Source organism: Ascidia mentula, chromosome 9 (genome assembly GCF_947561715.1).
Source record: "Ascidia mentula chromosome 9, kaAscMent1.1, whole genome shotgun sequence".
In the NCBI taxonomy this organism is placed as follows: Eukaryota; Metazoa; Chordata; class Ascidiacea; order Phlebobranchia; family Ascidiidae; genus Ascidia; species Ascidia mentula.
Window position 1 is genome coordinate 15,201,345 of NC_138574.1, and position 25,321 is coordinate 15,226,665.

Sequence of the window (25,321 nt, forward strand, 5' to 3'; positions counted from 1 at the left end):
AACATTCACTAAAAAGTGTTCTAATGGTTGCTAAGACTGGAAGGTCGCCGAAAGATAAAATTTGAATTGAGGTGCAGTGAACACCAAAATTGTTCATTACCTAATAACAAAATTCAGTAGCATTAGCACGTTGCGCACTCCAGGGCAGAAATTCAACAAACAAAAGCAACTTTTTCAAACACTGCGGGCCACGTTTTTCTTTGATCTTTGGTCGAAGCGACAAAAATCAGCTGGTGACCGAAATTAAACAATAGCCGCTGTAGGGAGGTAGAGATACAGTAGGTTGTGCGTAGCAACAAGTTCTACGCTGGGTACGCGAGGCAATTTATTTGTTTGGCGTCTGAGCGAGGGAGGGTGTAGTTGAGGCCCAGGCGTCATGTTGCTTGTTGGTATGCTGTTTGATGACAGTTAGATCTAGACCGTTGGCGCTAATATCGCTTTGTATTGCGCTGTACTGTGTTGCATGAACAGTTTATTTGGGGATTAGAAGGTGAATTATTCAAAAACAGTATATTGGATTAAGACCTGATTTTGTTGAAAATAGGTTAAAGCAGAACAAAAATGTAAATATGATTATTATTAGTTACAAGTTGATCCAGTAGAGTTGCCAGTGAATTAGGAATGTTATACTGATTTGAAGGCATTGTGAATCTGTTGAAAACCATATAAAAACAGTAACATTGTTTTCCGCTGGCTGTGTCAGCATTTTTTATATTTTGGTTTTGTTGATATGGCGGTTTCCGAAAAACTGCATTTGTTTATTTTTTACCAAAAAAACTATTTTATTGCAGAGGTGCTTCAAAAAATTTTGTCCAAAATATGTGATATTAATTAAAAAAGTTATTAGCATGACTGGCAGGCATTCAAGTGTGGAGAATGGATCCCAGTTTCTCACATGTCGAGTCCAATATCTCGATGACACAGATCCATTTTCCTCGACAAACTTCCCCGAGCCAACAAGACCTCCAAGCTACACTTTTAAGGTTGATATTCCACTGTGTGAACAATTGGCTGGCGTTCACAGACTTCTCAAAGCTCCGCACAAGGTTTGTGTTTATAATCTAAATTAGTTTACTTTATAGAAAATTGTATAGTTGTAGAATCAAACTGTATATTTAGTACTATGTCTGAAATAGAAGGTTCAAATACAGCTTTTTCAATCAATTGAAATGTAAAAATGCACTATTTGAATAAACTCTAAGTGTTATGTGCTAAAAAATACAGTTGATTCTTCATTAGAAACATATTCATTCATAAAGCAACCATCCTGTTTTGTAGCTTGGAGACTGCACCTTGCAGTTATCGAACACAAGTGTTTACTTGGACCTGGATTTATCCATTGCAGAGCAAAAGGAAGAATTTGAAAACTTTTATGCTGACGGGTGAGCAAATTGTCAATTCTAATCATTAAATACTAACCTGTAGTTGATATAATACAACATTTATATAAGTTGTTGTGGCATAGCGATAAAAAATAAAGGATACATTAGTAACCTACATTAGTAAAGTAATCCTTACTTGCAAAATTGAATTTAAAGCAAAACATAATAATAGTAATTTGCACATATTTATGAAATCTATTCATAATATCAAAATGCAGAAATGTTTGACGTTTTGAGCAAAACTGTCCGGAAACATGTCAGTGTTTTTTCACATGGCTGTCATCGTTTCATTGCCATGTGAAAGTTCCTTCAGATAAAGCTTCAGGAAGCAATGGACTTTGATTTGTTTGACAATTGCCTTCAATTGAATGCCTAATTTGTTGCCATGCCACTGAAAATTTACATATTTGTACTTGGCCTGATGTATTGACTGATCAAAATACTGCATTATTTTTTTATCTGACATAATACAAATGAGCATAGCTGTTGAACAAAGTGGCTTCAATTATTGTTGGGCTTCACCACATAATGAGTTTACTCAAAATTTTTGTGGTCTGTATGAATTCCAAGACAGGTTTTTAACTTTTCAGCTGACTAAGCACAAGCATTAATTTCTGAGTTGCGGACAGGTTTTTAAGGTCATGTTCTAAATGGCAATGCTCAAAATAGCTGCAGATTTGCAAACTAAAAAAACATGTGTTCTTAAATTTAATTTGCTGATGTGTCCTATTTACTGTACAGAGAAAGTACTTGACAAACATGTTTATCCCAAGTCATTTTATAAACCTATAAACCAAGCATAAATATTGAGTGCAGTGACATAACTTCCACAAAGGAGTTTGCGTCTTGGCAAACATTGTCCAGTTCTGTGTTTGCCGTGGTGTCGCGTTTGTTGTTTGCTGTTTTTAGTGATGGCCGACATTACCCGGCATAATTCTTCAACCCGATTCATATTTGTCTTTGTTTTGTTTAGAAAGAGGAATTCCATCATAATTCGGACACAACTGTCTGTAAGAGTTCATGCCTGCATTGGTGAGTACAAGTATACAGAAATATCTACACCTATTGTGAAGATAGTTACACTTAAAACAACAGATCACTAAAAATTTCAAACATTGTTGATTGCAATCTTGTTTATGTTGCACGACATAATTGTAAAGACATGTTACAAAATCTTGTTATAATCTAGAGTGCAGTTGGTTAATGGCCGACCTATTAACATATAAAGTCAGCAGAAGGTGAGATGGTATCATTTGCACTGTGCAGCCTTGAACATGTAAAGCTTGCCCTGAGGAAAAATTCCTGAAGGCAGATAAAATCAACCTTGTTTTTGTACAAGAGTTTATTTCTTTGAAAAGACATAAAGCACATGCTTAGTGGTGGGGATTGTGTATTTCCCTAAAGAATTAATGACTGTTTGTTGGTGTTTTTAACTCAGTTGGGATATTCTGTGATGTTGAGGCAAACCCATGGGATTGGGATTCCTCCAACATTACTAAAAGTTAAAAATTTTCTTGTGAGTCACAAGTAATTGTTTCCAGGCACAACTGTTGGATTTAAACTTATACCGGAACCCTGTGACCATATTTTTTCAGCCATTGCCCCCCCATTCCACAATGACCATTGTGCTGGATGCTATTGTTAGTTCAACTATTCCCCAGCCTGCTCTGTCCCTTTTGTTTCAGGTTTTTGAAGATAACACCGGACCTTCTGAGCACTTTCGAGTGCGACACCCTTGACAATAGTCAATAAAAAGCGCGCGTGGTAGATTTTGGTGTCGCAATTTTAGCTGCTTTGTTGTTTTAAATACCCCCCATGTTGTTTGAGTGTGATTCTCGTTCAAATGTGTGGCAACTAAGCAACAAAGATATGTTTATCACAGATTCTGCACAACTATTAACACCTTGGCGCACATGAATTATCGTAACATTAATTTTACCGTTACATCAATTAGCGCATTTTAGTGATAAACTAGTAAGTCAAACTAACGTACGTTTGGTTAAATTCCAATTTGGACCATGTAAATATAACTGTAAGGCCTGAATATAATAAGGAACATTCCGTACAGCAGACAGCAGAAGTCTCCTTTTTAAACGCTAATGTAAAATACATGAGTTTCTCCGGGCGTTTATTTGAATTCAGCGTCGCCGTTTGATCTTGTCGGCGGTCGTCTGTCTGTAGTGCTTGGCCTAGATTCCTGCCGAGTAATTTATAACCTTACGCTATCATGGCAATAGCAGTGACCAACCGTTCCATTGTAATCCCCGATTGGTGTTCTGTAGTAATAATAGTGTCTGTGAAATCACAAAGCCTACCCAAAATCTGATAATGGTTGCCTTTTATTGTGTGGTAAGCTTTTTATGGGGCTTAGTATGATTGCTGGATGTATATATGGTCGCCATGTTTGGTTCTGTGTTGAGATAATGGGAGACTATGGAAGGGATTTCTTCTGAGATTTAAGGATTATTCGATGATAATGCGTCTGGCCTAACAGTTGCCTTCTGTGACAAACACTCAAGATGATTAAAATTGGTTCAAGTTTGAAAGGGGTTTATGCAAATACGATTTAAAATCCGTGCCAAGAGTGAAAAAGAGTGTCTTTAGGGCAATTGATAGTCTTGCTAATAATCGTATTAAACTTTGACTTTTGTAACTTTAATGGTATTTGTGACACAAAACTAGTGGTCTTATCCGACTCAATTGCTTTCACTTAACTTTCTGCAACTGACCGAAAAATGTTTTTTTTTGCAGAAAAACTTTTTAATTCGAAGGGCCGCGAACTTCGACGAGCTCTCTTCTCTCTCAAGCAAATATTCCAGGTATGTGGCTTTCCTGCAGACACGGTCGCTTGCCGTTGGTTTTGGGCTTAACTTGACTTTACGTTGCGCTGTGTCCACAAACTGCTGTTTTAACATTGGTTTGCCATGAGCACCAGAAGCGCAATTGAATTCCTCATGATTTTTGAGCTCAAGGTCATGTTATAAACAATTACTTATTTGTGATTTTGCAAATTCTGGGTTTAACAAAATCAGTTTAAATGACAGTTTGTATAATGGTCGGTGTTGATCCAATTGCTGTTTTTCGATCTGAAAGTTAATATAATCCGTTCTTGTTACTTTAGCACACGTATTGATAAAATCGCCGCTATTTCTAATCGTTTTCACTTCTCAACTAAAATTGGTCGTCAAGTTTTAATTAGTTGGTGGCAAACAAGTTCGGAATAATTGCGTGCAGTGGTTGACATCCGTAATGGCTTACCACCGGTCATTAGTTGAAGAGTGGGCAGACAATTTAACGGTTTTGACTTGACTCGCAAATACCGTGTCAGGCGTGGCATCTCAGGGAATAATATTGTCCCAAAACCTCCAACGTTGCTCTGTTGTATGTCTGCGATACCGTACTTAAAAGGTCATGGTTTATTATTAGTTTTAAACGCGTTTCGCTTTCAGGTATTGTTGTGAATGCATTATGTAGGAAATGTTAATGAGGAAATTTTCATGCTGGTTATGAAGTTCTGACCAGTAAAGGTCCCACTTTAAAATGTTCATGTGTTGGGTTTCACGTCTTTTGTTGCCACGCGTTGCCTCTGATTCGATTACATTCGTACGTAGTAAAGTGGAATGTGTACAACATACACTGTCAGTATGGCCCGAACCCTTTGCGGCGCCATCACAAATCTTTTCGCGACGTCATTATCTCCCGACACCATGTTTACTTTGTAAAGATGGCCGGTTGTAAAACTGACAAATTAATACTTTTGCGACCTCCCAGGCAGACGGGATAGGTTTTCAACGCTCTGTAGGCAATCACACACATGTGTATAAGAGATAAATTGCTGTGTGTCTAAATATACGAATTACTCGTAAATCTTTTATAAAGTTTAGTCGGGTTCGGTGTTTTAATTTAACCTAATTATATTTAAGGTTGGTTAAATAGGTGCTTAATTAAACAACCCCGGAGATGATTGTTTTGATGAATTGCCTAATTGTGGAAATTCTGCGTTTAAAATCGGCGAACTTGCATAGGGAATATACGGCACTTACACAATGCGCCTTATCATATATGGACATGCTGCATATTTTGTGAGTGATATTTTCGGGCTGTTGTCAGTGGTGTTGTTTATTTTTGAGCGCTGACACGTTGAAATGTCTGTGGTGCGTAGGCTCTTTCCTGCTCTGCCATATTAAGCTACATGCGTTGTTGTTGTTGTAAAACCACCTACTTCGTTACAAAATGTAGGCATGGTATTACATGTATGTAACGCGGCAAGTACACAACACACTTTGGGACACAAACCAATTTCCGTTGAGTTGATTGTTCTGGAAGGCCTCGTTTGTTTAATAAAAGTCGTCTATGACCTCATAACCCAACAATAACTTCAGATCGACTCCAATATACATGGAAACCCTATGGGATTTGTCTCGAATAGAAATCAAGACAGCATGTCTGTTAGACTGTGATTAACGTCACGACCTAAAGTGAAAAGACGGCATGGTTATCTTCACGCTTGAGCGCGCACCGAACACGTGTTAGACAGCTGCCATTATGACATCACAGTGTCATCGCCTGTTATTGACAAGTAATTAGTCGCTCGTGGGCAAGCGAATGAACAGGCGTTAAAACTACTTTATACACGATTAGCCTGTTACACGAGGTCAATGGTAATTTCCTGATCTAACACAAAAACCACCGACATCCCAGATATCTGTGGGTTATGTATGTGAATATGTCGTATATCTGATGTCTTACGATGGGTATTTTTGTTCTAAATTATTTCATTCTTGCACAAATTATTGATGAAGGTCCAGATTTAGTGCTTTGCATTTTCCAACGTTATTCGGACGTTGACGTCATATATTGACTTCTGTAGAGATTTCGTGATTATATTCAATCTCATTTTCAAACCTGTTGCATGCTGTGGTTTCGGAAAGATCGAATTTTCCAGAAATGCAATGACCTTTTCATCTCAACTCCCTTCTGCCAACCCCAGCAGCTTGGCGGGTTGTCATATGATGGGATCTCTGTGGCCGGGGTCGCTGTCAGCTAAAGTGAGATTAGCAGGGCTTTGACGTCCGTTGGAAGCCACCAGATCGTTCAAACGTAGACAATGTTTGAAGATAATCTTTAAAGCGAGGGTTGGTAAATGTTAAACTTCTGCTGGCTTTGCTGGTAGTTAAATGGGGGCTTAAATTGTGGATTAAGAAATAATTTCAATCAAATGTCTTGCAGAAAGTTAACGCTGTAAAAAACATCAACGTTACATCTTAAATAGCAAACATAACAATTACACTCAACTAATTCAAAACACATCAGACCGTTACATGATACAAATGCGGTAAAGGCATCCTGTAAAAGTAGCAGCTATACCCAGATGAAAGTATCTTCAATTAATATTGATATTTCATGCTATTCCCTCAATCTACTTTAACCTATGTTATGGGAACCGGAATATTCATAGGTGACGTAACATGGGTTCTTCTATCTGTCAGTCCAACTCCACGTGTGGGATTTCCAATCGTTTTGTATCAAATGGAATGTTTATGTCTCGCCTTCGTTGGCTTGGTTCAACGGAATTGTCATAGGATGACACGAGGTTATGGTTATGGAAGAGTGTTGAGGTTCACCTGGACATTAGGATGATGTAACGCTTTCTGCCATATTTCATTGGGCCTCTAAACTCTATATTGTTACATGCATATGTGATTTGCCCACTTGTGTTGACACGAACATCCAACATCCGTCCATATATTGTTTTTGTTTTGTTACTCTGAGATGTGAGACTCATGGTAACTCAATCCACAACAACTAATTAAGCGGCTTTAGTGTGTTGGATCCGCCCGCATACCTCACGCTTCCTCTCATGTGTTATTCAAATATTCCCACAGAATGACGTCATATGTTTTACAATTTAGAGGTTGGAACCTCAACGTGTAATTTTGTAGTCCATTGTTTCACAAAATATTTCTCAAATGGCAAAGAGGATTGGGTTCGAAGTGTGAACGTTTAAAATAGATGGCCGAAATACATCCGCGTACAACTTGCTTTCTGGTCTATATTTGTCATAGAATGGTTTTGTTCGTGAATTTTCCTGTGAGAGATCAAACCAGTAAGAATGTGTAACCACTGGCTCCTCTGTAGGTTGTGTTGAGAAGATAAATGAAATATTTTGACGCCTTCACTCCAATTGCTGGAGGCCTTCCGGTACTTTGGGAAGGGGGCACACATGCAAATGCAACAACAAACAAACAACGCACTTAGTCGGGTGGAAGCAAGTCAACTATTTAGTCGCTACGTTGGAATGCGACTTTATTATGCTTGACTTTGTCAATTACGTCCTTGCGCCAAATTAGTTAAACATCAACCAGACTTGCGCCACCCTTTGTATCAATTGGTGACTTTGCTGAACAAGGAACTTGTTGGACAATTACTCCACAAGACTTGCCCGGTAAATTTACACAGAGATCTCCTTAGAAAATAGTTTAGCTTTGAAATTTCACAAACCGTCGATCATTTAAACGTGACGGTCCACTGTGAGTTGTTTGCGTAAACTGTTTCAACTTCAATCATTGCTTTCATAATCAATCAACAAACATTTTGACACCAACGAAATGAACTTTCCAATTTAGTTTTGTTGTCGTTTAGTTTGTGTTTGTGCTCCGCATTTTTTCCATCACTATCTGAGTGACCATCATTTAACATAAAAATCGACCGCTCTCTGACCCGTAAACAAACCCAAGCCATTACCCCCATTTCGACTTGACAGCGAGTGAAGTCGGCTTTTAAATGACTCCAACCATCTAGATGTGGCGTCGTGGAAGTGCTGCCACCCTTCGTAACACGACCTATGAACCATAACAGGATGAAAACATCCCACATTGTGTAGGCTCAACGTAGCGTGCTGAGCGTGCTGAGCGTGCTGAGCGTGCTGAGCCTGCTGAGCCTGCTGCAAGGAATGTCAACTTGCTGCATTCGAAATTTTCCGGGTTTTTGTGGGAAATTTCGTGATGAGTTGATTAATTGGAAATCTTCAGGTTGACGTTTCCTGCACCTCTATGACATAAGAATGGAGGTTGGAATGTTACGCGCGCGTCATCGTAAACTGCTTCATTAATGATTGTTCAATGTTGAACTCATTCCAAGGTGACGATAAATGAGGTCAGACAAGAACTGCATCAGTTTTTTTGATGCAATTTGCCACATCTAGAGACTTCTAAAACTGCCCATACCACGCTTTTCCATCGTCACCCAAACAATATCTGTCAGCAGTGAAAAGTTCGTCTGTCCTTCACTGTCGAAATGCTTCACGAATCACAAACATTCACGAAACACAACAGGAGGTTCCGGTTGTCTGTAACAAACACCTTCTTTCACCACCAGCCAGTTCGGTGCCTAACCTCCTCCCAATACACCATGTTGTCGTTCATCCAAGTTTGTGTTTTGCATCCAAACAATGCTAACGGATGGTGGGAAGTGATGCGTGACGGACTGCTTATATGGGATTGTGCGTTTACGTCACTGAACAAGAGAATCCTAGACACCAACTTTGTGTAACAATTTCACATCAAGTATTCATGACTTCTTAAACCAAATCTTTATGAAATTGCGAAGAAAACAACGACAATGTTTGTGGTGACGAAAGATGTGTAACAAGTCATTCCCGATTGAAAGTGGATTCAAAACCTACTTTTTCCAATATTCTTAAGTGCAAAACACTAAACCCGTTTGTTAGTTTAACGTTTGCTTCGAGAACTCTGCCATTGTTTATGGAGTTTATGACGTTCGACAACTATAATAGGTTCTCTGTTGCGCCTTTGTGTTCTTTGTGGTTTATTACCTTGATTGTTCGTATTGTTACGTCATAATCGGGTGATGAAGGAGAGCAGTGTGAGAAAATATGAGGAGTTTGTTCTTGGTGTGATTACGGTTTAACAAGCGGATATATTTGCTCCAATAGGCGGGAGGCAATTGTGGTATATTGTGTAAATTGTAATCGTGTGAATATATTTATTCCTTGATCTTTAAACCTTATAAGGAGTGGAAGGGGCGATTAAACCAATAAAATTACGTTGCGTTTTTAATCGAAAGTTTTAAAGTTCAAAACTCCTTATTTGTCTCAAACCCAACAGCGACTAAAAACCGCACTTGAATCCTGCTGGGAACCGCGTCCTGGTTATGGAATGAAATCTGTTTTTCCTTCAAATTTCTCCACGTTGGTCTTCAACCGAGACAGCCGATGTTTGTTGAATAGAAATGTTATTTCTGCATTTTCACCAATGTTAATTATTTCGATAAACTGCAAATCAACATAAATTATTTTCAAACGTAATTGTTACCAAACCCTCTCCCCCCCACACAACAAAGCACAGATAGCGAAACCACAACGCGGATAAAACCTCCGTTAATTGGTTTGAAATCATCTCTCATTCCACATAGCTCCCCTGACCTGTAACCCAACCCTCCGACCGCGTCCTGTTCTCATTGTTATGAGGTCGACCGCCGCTATCTGACCTCACGTGGTGTAAGTTTACTGTTTAAACGTCCCCTATTGGTTACTCGGTATCATGTGACCATCACTTACCAGCATGTGTCCGTGGTAATTATGACGGCTGAAGAGTTAATTCTACAGGGATTATGCGACCGTTACCGGAAAATCCCCCCTTCAAACCGACGAACCTTGTTCGAAATTGTGATAAAGTCTGTTTGCCCAAGCACATGTAGTTAGATAATTATGTTCATCTGTGGTAATAAGATTTGATAATATTGATTTTGATTGAAGTCTGATCTTACAATCACAGATCTTACGCTAGATACATTGTCATGACGTCATCAGTTGCTTCCACATCTTGTTGTAAAAACAAATTCTCCAGTGACTCGAAAGATATTTTCGGACACGAATTTGCCCAGAAAGCCAGAAAACTACCGTTTGTCAGTAGGCGGTTTGTAATTCAGATCTTTTACATAAATTGTTGCATCATTTTAATCTTTTCGCAGTCGCAGCAGGTGTAATGGCAGACGCAAAACATTGGATTAATATACGGGCACTTGTGTGTCATTGTGGACTGGTGTTGAGAAATTCTCCCCTGTATTAAAGCGAGGTTGGAGCGAGACAATCACCTCCGTTTCAACCACACACTGTCTGCTACGTTGTGACCACTCTTTCGCCTCTCATGCAAATTTGAAGTCGCGCAAATTAAGTTTTGGTGCAGAAGTTACTCCAACCCACTGGTGAATCACTTTGTCGTGTTGTTGGATGTAAATGATGGACGGTTTCATATTTCAAACTATTTTTACCACCGGTGATTAATTATCGCGACGACGTCCTGGACATAAATGCGGTCACAACCTGGTTTCGACGCTCGACTAAAAACCTTTGAGCATTTCGAAATAGACCGATTTTAATTAAGTTCTCACATCACAGATGGCAACACTGTGTGAATTATTTATGCAGAAACTTTGCAGTTTGTGGGGTTGAAATGCCAGACAACTTAGTTGCAATGTATTAACTTTTTCGACTTCAAAACCAACGTTCGTGGTGCAATATTTTATGACCAAGAAAGTTACGGAATTGCAGTTTTGTTTTGAAACGTTACTAACGTGAGGGATTTGCAACAGGATGTGTTGAATAACTTCTGCTTGTCGAGGTCGGGGAATCTGCGTTTGTTTTAAGGGAGCTCGTGTTTTCTACGGGTTTCAAGTTTCAGAAAGTTGACCGTGACATATTTGAAGCGTGGAGAAGTTTGGGGCAAAAATTCAGAAGGAAATGTTCTTTAACAGCGCTTAGCGTTGAAAGAAGTGTGTGTCAAGTCATGCGTGACTCGCGTATTAGATTTCCCGTCACGGATGGTTGAGCCAGGATCAACAAAGTCTGAAGTTATAATTCCACAGATAACGGGTTTGCTATCATCTCTTGTTATAACGGCGTGTGTGAAGAAGTATGTTAATGTCCCATCATGCTGTTTGAAACGTTTATCCTAAGCTGCGTTTTGTTTGGAAACTGTCCAGATGCATTGAAAGATGGGATTTGTTAACTGTGTTTACATATAATTACCCTGCAATGAATTTTCGGTCTTATGGTCGGTTAGTTTGTAAATCTTGGATCTTAATCACCTCAATTGACTTTGCCGTTTGAAGTTTTTGACTTCATCCACTACATTTCATGACCCGTCATCCCCATATTCGACCTTAGAAGTTTGTGTTTTAATATTTGTCCACTTACAACCCGAGCTGTATAAGGAATGCCCTCATCCCGACGTGTTACGACTTGCCTGATGTGAGGGCGTGTGACGGCATCCAAATATGTCCGAGTCGTTTGAGTTTGCCTTCCATCCATCGCCAAAACATACGACGTCTAATTACTTTCCTCGCCTCCACGTTTTAAACACGGATTGCTCGTTGGAAAGGCGATAATTTTCCTTCTGTGACGTTTCCCCGAGTGTTTTTCACATGCAAACCCACAAGCTTCCCATATTCACATTAGACACGTTATTATCGCTACTTGTATTGGGGAAGTTTCATATGAATCGCCACATTTGTCTGTTTCTTTCATAGGGAAGGCGTCTCTATCGTTTTGCTTCAGCACGTGGGCGAAAAAGTTTGAATTGTTAGTTAGAATCGTGTAGTTTTGCAGCCGATGTTGCTAGAGGTGTGTGTGTGTAAAGGGAATACACGTGCATGGATTTGCAGCATTTATATTTGGGACGGAGGGCGTTTAAGTCATTTGTTAATTTGGACAAAACATTTGGTTCCAACTTCACGTTCCGACATGGCTAGAGTTTGTTTCCCACGTAGTCAATTAAACTGACAAAAGATGATGTCATTCTTAGTGACGTAGTCGTGTGTATAAGCACCCAATTTGTCCGTTGATGAACGATGTATGTCTTGCGTGTGTTACGGTTGATTGGTTTGGATTGTCTTGTGTCAATTTCATCCTCTGACGTTTTAACAATGGAATGACCATTCCATGTTTGTGACGTCATTTCCTTATTGTTCCCTGCTGACCTAACGTGAGACAAAAGTATTGAATTTCTGTCTCCCAGAAAGTTGGAATTCCAATAACAATATCATGTAACCAGTGTCACGTGACCAGGGTTTACCGAAATTTCCCATGAAGTTTTTCATCAAAGGTGCCGAAATTTCTTGTTGTTTGTCGCGATTACCAACAAAGTCACGTGAACTTGATCAGCCAATGGCGATGCGTACTGCAAATATCACAGACTACAGATAGTTGTCATGGCAACAAGCGCGGTGTGTTTAGTTGAGTAAAACTCGCACTGAGTTATCGGAAACATTTGTTCCAACCTTGCTACTGGGTAACACGTGTACGTGTGTGGGGGGGAGTTTAAATACGGCTCAGTGGTGTTGCTTGCTCTCTGGAAGTGTTTCGTATTTACTTATGTGTGGAGGGCAGTTTAAAACGAAGTTTAAATCGTATTTTTGTGGAAATTGTTAATTTTGTGAGTTCGTGTTAAGGCTTAAAACGTTTTTTGGTGCAACAAATAGTATGACGTCAGATAGCGGGTTGTGAGTTCTGTTCATCTGCTGAAGATTTTCCGTATGGTGTGGAAAGTAATGCACATGTTAATCACCCCAACTGCGCCATTCGTTTACTATAAGTTTCAACGTTTGTTTAATTAACCAAGTGACGGAATTGATCGATTTGTTATAGTTGACAATTTTTGAGAGAATGTGGTATGTGATGGTTCACAGGGTAGCTACAGGCACTGGTAGTTGTGTAGCAGACATGTTTGTTTACCCACAACATTCTTGTCCAAAACACTTGGGGAGAGGAAGATTTAAGATCGATTCCCGCGCACGCCGGCGTGATTTAAATACCCGTTGCCTGGCGACCATTCAAACATATTGCAAAGCGTGCTGGTGGATTCACTTAGAGGAGGAAATTGTATTTGCTTCTTTATTGTTTATATATTCCTGTGTTTGTAACTTAATGAGGGATAAAAGCTTGGTTTATCGTGTTATGCAACGCAGAAGTGTTCATGGCAGTCGTTTATGTGAAAAGCTAAAGTTGTCAACCCTGATAGTTTAAAACCCCTGATGTTTTATTAAATTGTCAGGTTCGCATTTCGTGACGAAGTAAGCTTGTCTAACATTTGTGATGCAAACAATATATATGTTGTATATTGTAGTTGGGTAAAGTCCCTGTGTATAAGCGGCAACAGTGGTAGTTGTGGTATCAGTGTGGATGGAATCTTGAGGCAGAGCACTTCGGTCGAACCCGCAGGTCATGTTGGGCATTGTTGACTGCCACACTTGATACCGGGTTGAGAGAAAAGGTTTTATGTCTCGGTGTTGCCTTATATGGTAGCAGCATTGTGTGCGTCATCCCGACTGCACTTGGCTGGTTGTTTTGTAAACCTTTTACCGCTTTTGGAGGTGGCAGGCGTCGCTTGTTGAGTGATGTCGTTTAAATTGAAGCTTGTTTTGTGTCTGACGCCGGGGCTGACATTTTTGTGTTTGTTTATTGAAATTTTGCTTTTTATCTGTGAAAAACAACTTTGGCCTCAGCATTATCTGACCGACATTAAATTATACACAAAGAAATTACATTTTGTTTCAATCAACTTAACAATAGTTACCTTTGATCAGAAAACATTCCCCATTTGTGTTTATGCAAAATTTCTGAGATTGTATGACGTTAATTGTAATTAACAATAGACACAGTAACCACCACATCCTCAAACAACCTTCACAACAATCTTGTTGTTGTCATGGATTCTATTATGTTTAGGATGACAAGGATTTGGTTCACCAGTTTGTTAACGCAGATGGACTCACTTGTCTTATTCAGGTTGGCGCTGAAGCCGACCAGAATTATCAGAACTACATCCTCCGAGGTAAGCATTATTACATATCACAGTGGGTAACACCGGAATACACGTTCCTACGTGTGTGTCGTTAAAGTATTTGCCAATCATTTCGCACAGCTGTTGTTTATTGCATCAACAGACGGTTTATTATATTTGCGCATCATTGCCATAATATAAAAGTCAACATTATCCAAAGCTTTCATTTTGCCATTTAATGTTTGAATACGTGGATGAAAAGGCTTTAATATTCCATATTTTTAAGTTTATTTGACGCTCAAACAAATATAAAAAATAAATCTTGTTTGCTGGATTTTTTTCTGGTATTGAATGGAGTAAATCGACCAATAATTCCAGTCGAACCAACTCCAATATGTTTGGAATCTTTTATAACCGCCACGCTTTACTTAACACACCTAACACATACATTCCCCATCCAGCCCTGGGTCAGATCATGTTGTATGTTGATGGAATGGAAGGCGTTATAAGACATCAGGAAACAGTCAGGTGGCTTTACTCTCTCATCGCTTCCAGTGTGAGTATCATTTATGTTAATATCGTTCCGCATGACAGGACATAATGTTTGTTAACATGGAAAACACACTCCGAGTCAAAATTATTTTCACCCTGCATTTCAGTTCCGACTCGTTGTGAAAACAAGTTTGAAACTCCTTCTGGTTTTCGTTGAATATTCAGAAATCAACGCCCAGGTGTTAATTCAAGCGGTACAACACGTTTCTGCTCACAGAGGTTAGAAAAATAATTTTTATAAAGTTTCCAGCTACCGTAACTTTTTCTTCATTCTCCCGCGTTTCTTGGCTGCGAATTTGCATTTAGTAGGGATTATCAGTGTAGTGCGTTGCCATAACAACGCCTTTTGTGTAATATTTCTGGCGTGGGAACCTTTGACCAAATACGGAAACGGGCGATCACGTATTGTGACGTCGCAAACGGTGCATTGTTGCCAGAGCTGACGTATGCGTTCTGATGCTGCGGGTATATTTTTTGATTTTATCTTCAATGCGACGAATTATCGTGTAAGTTTTCGAATGTGGGGGGACGTATTTGGAAAATCGCGTGTTATGGAATGTCGAGGTTTCGGTAAATGCCATTCTACATTGGGGAAATATTTTGCAAGAAAACAAAGATGTTTTTGTTCTTTGCGTCCGACGCGATTCCATGTGTCTCTCACCGCCATAAACTTACCGCTGTCTAAAATTCATTCAAAAAAATCGTTCTTTTCATTTTAACACGCCTGGGATAAATGGAGTTAGGGTTAAAAAGGTTGTGGCTTGATGTCAATTAACTGCGCACCCGTGTAACCTGGCTACTGGTTAGCTGGTTATATAAAGCTGCATTTCCTGGAAACTTTCGGTTTGAAATTTTTTTGCTTTACAAGAAATGTATACTTTTTGAAACCAAGAATTCTACGAAGAAATGTTGTTAAAAAATCTGAAACCCACAAAAGTGTTTCCAAATTTGTTGAAACACAATCGGTTACGTTGACAATTTTTCCGTTTAATAATATATTGACCAAGCCAAAATTTAGTCTTCGTATTCCAGTGAATAATTGTTTTGGATTAATGAACATTATTACGTAACAACCACGATTGTTTACCAGGTCGCGCTATTTGGTGCAATGTGATGGATGTCTTGGGTGAAAAAGATGGAATTGATTCAGAACTTCTTGTTTATGCCATGACGCTAATCAACAAAACGCTGAGTAATGTTTGTGACCAAGATACGTTCTATGACATCACAGATGCCTTGGAGGAACAATCCATGGACGCCATTGCCCAGGTTAGCTTGTGTAATATTTTTTTCCCAATGTAATTAAAAAAAAAGTTAAGTTAGCCATCAGTTGAAAATCAATGTCATATCCGCCGTGTTTGCCTGTGCGTATATGACGCCATAACAAGCATTGTTACGTATTCGTAGAGACATTTGAACAAGAAAGGGAACGACTTGGATCTTGTGGAGCAGTTTAAGATATATGAGGTGAGGTTATCAGTTTACTGAGGGTTAAAATCTCCTCTAACCAAATATTTGTCTCAGCTTGCGTTGAAACACGAGGATGGGGAGGAAGACGTCACTGGTGACGTAACATCAACAGCTGGAGCGGGGATTAAGTGAGTAGATTGTGATGAGATGTTTTATTTCATACTCGAACGAACCTTTGAAACTTCGTACTCTCCCACTCAAATACATTTTCTATATCATGGCGGGTTTGCGACAAGTCATGGGCTAAAAGCTGACGTCATGTTTTCTACCATCAACTTACTCCTGCAGCTCCAAACCTTGTGTTGGTATTAATCCTGGCAGGTGGAACAGGGAGCGAACGAAGTCGGAATTAACAACCGAACGTAAAAGCAAACGACGTAACTCCTTGACTAACCTCACACCGACTGATGTGGTACCAGAAGAACCTCCAGTCCCCCAAACCACCTTTACCCCCAGAGAGAGAAAAAGGGAAACTCCCCCAGACCCCACGAAGAGCCCCAAACCGTGGATGCAGAGAAAGTAAGAAAACCAACCTTTAAACTTTTTGTTAAAACCAAGTTTTGCTAACGTTGGGAAATCCCCAACAACACGACTACGTTTACCAAAACCTTTGACCCGATATAGCGATCAGAACAATTCGTCAGTTCGACAACTTTCCCAACAACAGAAGCCTTCCATTGTAATAAACGACGATAGTGACATCACAACCGAAACTCGGCAACGTCGCCAAAGAAGGTTATTGCCAACGCCGCAATAGTTGGGTGGCAAATTAACCCCCAAAAATGAAAAAAACCCTAACCCCTGTAATCAGCTTGCCCCCCCCCCCCCCCCCAAAATCGCTGAGCTGTGATTTTGCCGCAAGTTTTGATCGCTTTGTTACTAACATAATGAAAACAATGGTTGTAGAAGAAATTCGAATATTTGGTGATTGTCGCAGGTATGGTCACTCGGTGGCGGGCACGAGTCCGGTGAGCTTGCAAATGAAACCTGCCCAGGATAACGACACAAGGTGCTTGAATGCTGGCTTGCTATGTTTAAGATTCATTATTTTTGGCTAGTTTCACGAAATTCCCCTAACTTTCCTTTAAATCCCTTACAACCGATAAATATTACTGAGATCCTAACTTTACCCAGCTAATTTATTGAATGTATTCCTGGAAATACTTAAGATGATGACGAATATTTTGTCGTCACGCAATATGCTTGCAAAACCACTCAACGTGGTGGCGGTATTAACCTGGTGCGCATGCGCAGAAACCATAACGGCTCCCCCGCCTACTCGTCACTGCAAACTAACACGGTGACGTCATCAAATGATGACGAACGTGAAAAAAGGAGACAGGAGCGCTTGCTTAAGTGGAAGGAGAAGGAAAAAAGGTAACCTGCGCTGCCGCATGGGATTAATTGCTGCAATTGTTGTGCAATAATTCATCATTAACTTATTATTTTCAATGTTTTTGAAAATTATGATTCGATTATTCATAAGTGTTGTTGCCACTGGCAACGTTTATTCGTTTTCGACATTGTACAAGTTTAAATTACATCCAATTCTCTGGTATTTATGTCGTCATAAAAGCTAACTGTGTCGCACAATCGTTCACACAATAACGTTGTGTTGTGTGATGAACAGTTACAGGCGACAGATAAGACCAAAGCTGGAAGATATTGTTGAGTCGGAGAGACTCATGTTAGAACGCAGGTTGTATAAAAATGCTTCGTAACCCGCGTGTTTGCATTGTGACGTCACTGTAACACATTCACCTTTTCCCCTCCCATAAACCGCCGCAGTGTTTCCCAAAATTTAAGTATTTTCCTGCAAATATTTTTTGAAACTTTTTTATCCTCAATTACTTTATGTAGTTTGTGGATTTAATTGATTTTTTCAGTAAATAAGTTATGTGTGAATATAATTTCTACTGGCCATAATTTTAACCAGTTTTAATAAAAGAAACAACTTTGGTGAAACACTGTGGCGGTTTCTATGTCAACCCCGTGCTTTGCTGTGTGTTAAATGTTTGGTGTGATTCCACGTGTGAGGTTTGACCTTGAAGTGTCCTCTGTAACATCTTCAACTCGTGGACGTTTTTGCGTCTGTGTGTTCTTGTTTTGATGACTTTCATATCACGACGCGGTTCACGTATCACGCCGTGACCGCTCACATGATTCATTTGTGATTTTTATGAAAGAAAAATCACTTTTTCCTACAAAGATTCCGTAACTATTTGTCATTACTTAAACGGCAATAATTTATTTATTGATCACCTCGAAATTCTCCGCACAGTAATTTGCCTTAAAAAATGTTTTGTAATTTTTTTACTTTTAACACAAAATCCCCCCACTGTGATAATTGTGATTTAACAAGTTGTGGAATGCCCACTATTTCACGAATCAGAAAACATTTTCCACCAATCACAAACTGACACGTGTACACACCTATATGTGTGATTGTGACGTAACATATGTTAGTTTAGTTTAATGTGTAGCTTTATCATCATAATGCGCTTAGGCAAAATCAAAAATTTTAATTTGAGGATAGGTGTAGATTTTTTAGCTTAGAATTCAAATCTACTTCAGTAAATTTTCCACATGTATTGTGAAGTGTAAATTACAAACCTAACATCTTAGAAGCATATTCGCACGGTTTGATTGTTTATTGGATTGGAATGGACAGATTTGACTTTGAAACTGATGTTGTTTGGGAATTTAACCTTGGTTTATTTTCCTTCAGACGTAATTGTATGGAAAAGACGACCCCAGCATCGGTTGACATTAACGGATACACCAACGGTGGTTAGTCACCATTGCCATTATTAACTAACTTAAAATCACCAAACTTGTTTTCTGAAATTAGTAACGCGAAACGATGACGTCACCGCAGAACCTCCTCCCCCTCCCACTCGTACGTCATCAAGCAGGGCGGTAGAAAATCGGAGGAGAGGTAGGTGTATCAGTTGTAAACCAACACATGGGGGAATAAATTCATGTTATTTTACTCACACAGACCGAATGCGACTCCAACAACAACAAAAACAACAAGAGGAATTACAACAACAGGAAAAATTCAAACAAGAAGAATTACAACAACAAGAAAAGTTGAAACGAGAGAAGCAGCAATCCGAAACCGTCCGAACCTTAAAACACGACGCCCTTAGCAACGGTGACGCAACTGTGGTGACGTCACGACACCGACGTCGTGATGAAACCCCGAGGGAAAGTCCCTCCCCTGCAGAACCGCCTCCTTGTATTCCTCAAAGCAACGGAGAAACACACTTCCCTGCTTCACCCGTGGAAACTAAACCTTTCTCACGCCTCGACCGGAAGCGGAACTCGGACGTGACGTCAGAGCCAAGCGGTGACGTTATCGGCAAGGACAAGAAGCTGCTGATGGATATGTTGTACGCAAACCAGGAAGTCGCCAATAAACAAAGGGAGAGTGACGAAGGTTCTGACGTCACACCCCCGGCGGGTGAGAGCGCCACCGAGTGTTCGAATATAAAGGCGATCGCTGAGAAGTTGCAGGCAACAACAATTGACCTTCCTGGGAGGTTAAAGGGCCCCCAGATCCCACAGGAGGCCGAGAAACCCGCGGAACCCATACAGGCCCCTGTTGTTGTTAAGAAGGACAGCGACATCATGTGGGAGAAGCTTCTGGCGCAGAGAGTCCATGTGAGAACCTCATGTTTGCAGCCTCAATATTACGAGATCAGAACATTAACAAATATTTCCGTGTTTCGCAGAAAAATCTAAAACTTGAAGGATTCGACTTCTCTGACGTCACAGCAACTGATGACGTGGACCCACTTAACCCGAACGCTGGTTTGACGAGAATAGACGGGGGTCCACCACTGCCCCCACCCATGATGGGGGGAATTCCCCCTCCGCCCCCTTCAATCTTAGGAGGAATACCCCCGCCCCCACCTATGATGGGGGGAATACCCCCTCCGCCCCCGGCAGGTAGAATCCCTCCACCCCCACCAGGAACCCCTCCCCTCTCAACCTCCCCCGCCAACAAGAGGAGGACGGTCCGATTGTTCTGGAAAGAGGTTTGTCATTATGACGTAATAATATTGGCTCTATGTAGTATCACGCAAAAACCAAAGCGTGGATTGCATTGTAACACCTGGCAGCTATGACGTGACTGTGAACTTTGTTACAAGTTATTGTTCGTTCACAGGCGCCATCTGTGGGGCGAAACTCACCGGATAATAAGAGCGTGTGGATGGATATGGAGGAGGTCAAGATTGAAACTGACAGATTTATCAGCTTGTTTGAACTCAAGTCCAAAGACACACCTTTGAAAGTGAGTGGGGGAATCTTATTGTGGGGAAGTGTATGGTAACCATGGTAATCATGGTAATCACATCTATAAACAACACAGTAAGCTGCACTGATGGTTTCGTGGAATATAATGACAAGAAATATTTTTTCCAATCAGTTAAAACCCCTTGCTTCAATTCGTCATCAAACCATATGAGATACTTTTTCTTCAAAATTACGCTTTTATGTTAAAAACTCTAAAGAAACAAAAGTATTTTGCCGGCCAACCAACAGGGTACCCACAATTCCATATGCGCACCGTAACCATAGCAACTCGTTGCCACAGAAACAGCAGAGTGAGAAGAAGAGTGAACTCCGCGTTCTGGATATGAAGCGATCGAACGCGATTAACATCGGTCTGACCGTCCTCCCCCCTCCAAGAACAATCAAATCGGCGATAATCAACATGGACGAATTCGCTCTAACCAAGGAACAAATCGACGTGAGTGTTTACACAATCCGGACCAATAGGGTGTGATAAATGCGATTTCTATGTCAAACACATGTCAACTGATTAAGTCTGTGTTCCTTGACCGGTTTCCCAATGATAATCATTTTCACGTATAACGGATTTCCTTTGGTGTGAAATGGATCATTTTGCAACGATAAATTTTACAAAACATGGGCTCACGAAAAGGTTGTGAAGTACTCGGTTAAACGACAAAACCCCATCCGCCTTTTAGTGGAATAATATTAGGTTTCATGTCAAACTTAATCTTCTGGCAAATCTGACGTATACAACGAAGCGTATAATATTCATGTGTCACGTGGCGTGTGCGGGTTGGTTGAAGTATGGTTGCGTGGCAACATTAAACCCTTCTTACTATTTCCACAGAAACTTCTGACCATGATTCCGACTGATGAGGAAATTAGTTTGATCCAAGACGCCCTGCAAGACTCGCCAGATGTCGCCCTTGGGTCGGCCGAGCAGTTTCTTCTTACACTATCATCCATCTCCGAACTTGAAGCTAGGTTGAATTTGTGGGCTTTCAAGCTTGACTACGACGCATTGGAAAAAGTAAGTTTCTTGCAAATGTCCCAGAGTCCCTTCCCTGCCTTTGGTTTTCATGTTGCAAAGTACACGTTATTCCATTCAAACTTACTGAAAAATAACTCGACTTTCGCGTGTAATTAACTATTTAAACAATGCGATATTTACTGGAAAGCCCCGACCTTGGTTGGTTTGAGTCAATCCGTCCATGTTTGATTGACAGGAAGTGGCCGAGTCGTTGTTGGATTTAAGAGATGGAATCAATGAAATCCGACAAAGTGGAACACTCAAGTTAATTCTGGCTACACTCAGAGCTATCGGGAATCTACTCAACAACACAAAGGTTTGAGTGCTTGAAACTCAGTGAATCTTAACTTTTGATTTCTTTGCAAAATGTTGGATTTTCACCACAAGAAGTTTTGAGAAATGCTTCAAAATATAAAATGTTACAAATACATCTGATGTAAAAATGTATTTTTGTTTGATTCTCGGATTATTAATCATTTTAAAGTCACTTATTTATGCAAGTCACTTGTACTGTGTCTGAAACGTATTGAAACCTGTGTTCAACCGCAATCTTTTGGCGTTTATTTTCCATTCAAGAACTCATTAATTTCCAACAACTTTAAACAACCACGTGTTATCGCAGGCGAAAGGGTTCGACATCACTTACCTCTCGAAAGTTCCAGAAGTCAAAGACACGAAACAGAAACAAACCCTGCTGCATCACGTGACCCAGTGTGTACTCGATAAATACCCGAACTCAAATGACCTCTACTCGGAACTCGGCGCCGTTACTCGTTGTTCACGGGTAAGAAATGCGAGTATTTGTAAATTATCCGCTTTGTTTTTAATTTGTGCAAATAGGAAAATGGTTTGAAATACTTTGCAAACTTGGCTTGTGTTAATTACTGATCGGTGGTTAAACAAAAGGTTGCCTAAGCGAACTTGAACCCAACAACCAAAATTGAGAAACCAAACTCACGAAATCGGAAAAATTCCGTTTTTTTTCAGTCCGACTTCAACGCCCTCCAAACAACTCTGGAAAACATGGAATCCCGTTGTAAGGATTCCTGGGATCATTTGAAGAAAATCGCGAAACACGAATCGAAATCTGGGTTCCGGGTCCGCTTGAACGATTTTCTGATGACGTGTGCTCAACGCATCATCGCACTCAACATTATTAACAAACGGTTGATGAACAGGTAATGTTACTTTATCATTTGTTCTATGGACAACTATAGGTTTGTTGCTACAGGTGAATATGATTTCTATGTTTAAATTTTCCTTCCAGATTCAAATCCATGCTCCTCTACTTCGGTACTTCCCCTAAATCGGCCGAGTCGGTCACGGTTCAGGGATTCGCTCGACTCATCAGCGAGTTCGCACTCGAGTACAAGACGTCACGTGACCGCGTTGTGTCGCAGAAGAAGAAGAAGCAAGTTGAGGGTGAGAGGAAGAAGACCCGAGGGAGGATGATCACAGAGGTTGGTGCTTTCTTAGCGAGCTTCTCTTTTTTCTTCTTCCCTTTTTTCTTTTCTCAATTCTTTTTCTCCTTTTCTCGAAGGATTCTCTTTTCTCTGATGAGGTTTCGGACGACGATCCCATGCTCGCATATGTGAGTAGCGCGTGATAACAATTACTTTCCATTCTATTGTTTCAACCGCGAACTCGCGGCCAGGAACGAAATGTTTTCAGCATCTTTAACAAAACCCCATTATTCTGAAACTTCAATCGTTATAATAATCTCGATCCAAAACTTTTGTGACGTTTTAAAAGTTTTGGAAATCCTCACAGATTCAGTTCGAAGTAAAAATATTTATATTCACGCTGATTCAGACGCGGAAGTTTTCTGCCACCGAAGAACAATTGAAGCAGAAACAGATGGAGAACATCCTCCGTCCCACCGAGATTCAGGTTGAGAAGAGAACGCGTTCCAGATCCAACAGAGGTATGTTTGTGACGTCACTGTTACTTCACAATTCAAAACCTTTTTGTATTCGACCTATGTGGTTTTAATTGTTCCATTATTACATATTAGTTCGGAAACCTGCCGACAGCACGTCATCAATGATGTCAAATATGACGTCACCCACTGACGACATGACGGATCAGATTATGGAGCAGTTGGTGAAGACGGCCACGCATGCGCCCAGCAACCGTTCCACCCCAGTGAGCAGAAGAAAGAGGTCCAGAAACGCCCAGAGAAAGTCACGTGAGTATAATAGGGAGTTTTTTCTACTACAGAAATCATATATTATATTTTCCACAGTCCGCCGCACTTTAAAGGGGGGCCTAACTGATGAGGAGAAAGCAGTGATTATGAGCGGCAACTATTAATACTTCCTTCCATGTACCTTATGACGTCACCGCCATGATGACGTCACGTCCTGCCCAGTGTTATGACGTCTTCCTGCCACCATAGATATCGTAGCGGTTCGATACAGGCGACATTGTGACGTTGTGTAGTTTACTGTCCTTTTGCTGTTGTTATTTTATTATTGTTTTTACTTTGTAGAGAATTTTACCGCCAGCTTTTTGTCTTTTATCGTTGTTGTTCCATTAAAAACTAATTACTTGTTGTTTTAAGTTGATCTCATCGCTTGATCAATAAAACCTGCTTCCAAATAATTGTTTCTATTTTTGCTGCAAAAATTTGTTCCCGACATTATATAATATTTGGTAAATCCCCTTTCGCTCCCTTCCCTAAATCGTCGGTGCTGCTCGTCACGTGACTGATCATATCGCGACCGTGACCTGTTTGAGGTCAACGTTGGCCTACTTATGACGTTGCACTTTATAATGACCTTGAATTGGCTGAAGGTCGTTTTAACCCAGACAACTTTACCTGGAAACATTTTTATCCAAAATACCGAAAATTTGATTATAATGAGTTCGCCTCCGCCACCAAATATTTATTTCAACTCAAAGTCTCAATTCTTTAAATTTCAAGTGAAAAAATTTAAATAAGTTCAGTGTTTATTTTCCACCACAAACGGCTGAAATATTGTTACGAAAATCGAGGTGAATCATCTCGCGACATTGACGTGACCTTCACGTTGCAAATCATCGATATGTGACGTAAAAGTGCGATCGCCGACCACGTGATTAACGCGCGAGAAAACGTGACCTGAATCATCTCAATAGACGGACGCGATCCAATTACGAAAACGCACAGGAAAGATTTTGCGAAATTTGAAACCGCGGTAGAAGCGAAAATATCAATTGCAGACCGAATTGATCGCGATATTTTGATCTTTTGTATCGCGATATTTTTATCGTAAAGGTGGCATTGACCTCAAAGGATATGGTGTCATTAGCTTGTTTCCAAAAAGTAATTTCGCTATAAATAGGGGCTTGCAAATCTAAATGGAGACGAAATGTGTAGGAAACACATTTGTATTGTGATCATGTTGTTTGCAACGATCATCGTCTGTTTATAACGAGTACAAGATATTTCTGTGCGGTGTGAATTGAGTTGTTGATTTGCCTTGAAAACATATCGCGTTATATTTGAAATATTTGTAATGCTTATGTAAAAGCGGTAAACATTAAAACATGTAAAACTGAAACATATTATATTTGTACATTCCCTCACAATATGATGGCTTGGACTTGGGCGGGAATTATTCAAAAACAATAAAATATATTAAGATACTGCTTGTTAGTGGATCGTCTTCCCCTCTCCGTTATTCGGTTATCGCGATTCTGGGATCAATTTCGCGATATTAGGAAAACCCGAAATGCGTTGCAGCATTTGCAAGCAGATTGCCGGAACTTCTAGAACTCCGACGTAGAATGAAAGAAAT

The 25,321-nt window shown here is 40.1% G+C and overlaps 1 protein-coding gene across 1 annotated transcript; it reads left to right on the forward strand.

The window, feature by feature from the left end:
• Positions 1 to 795: 795 nt before the first annotated feature.
• LOC145914204 (FH1/FH2 domain-containing protein 3-like) lies at positions 796 to 24,137 on the forward strand. Its single transcript, XM_083001995.1, has 30 exons — positions 796 to 1,046; positions 1,279 to 1,382; positions 2,356 to 2,414; positions 4,134 to 4,201; positions 14,128 to 14,233; positions 14,644 to 14,738; positions 14,842 to 14,953; positions 15,825 to 16,003; positions 16,142 to 16,201; positions 16,259 to 16,332; positions 16,526 to 16,723; positions 16,829 to 16,939; positions 17,142 to 17,213; positions 17,459 to 17,581; positions 17,835 to 17,903; positions 18,933 to 18,994; positions 19,056 to 19,142; positions 19,206 to 19,870; positions 19,942 to 20,247; positions 20,379 to 20,504; positions 20,808 to 20,963; positions 21,357 to 21,539; positions 21,736 to 21,855; positions 22,162 to 22,323; positions 22,527 to 22,717; positions 22,807 to 22,999; positions 23,080 to 23,130; positions 23,352 to 23,463; positions 23,554 to 23,727; positions 23,785 to 24,137. The coding sequence occupies exons 1-30, from the start codon at positions 849 to 851 to the stop codon at positions 23,850 to 23,852; spliced, it is 4,284 nt and encodes a 1,427-aa protein (XP_082858121.1). The 5' UTR covers positions 796 to 848; the 3' UTR covers positions 23,853 to 24,137.
• Positions 24,138 to 25,321: the final 1,184 nt, after the last annotated feature.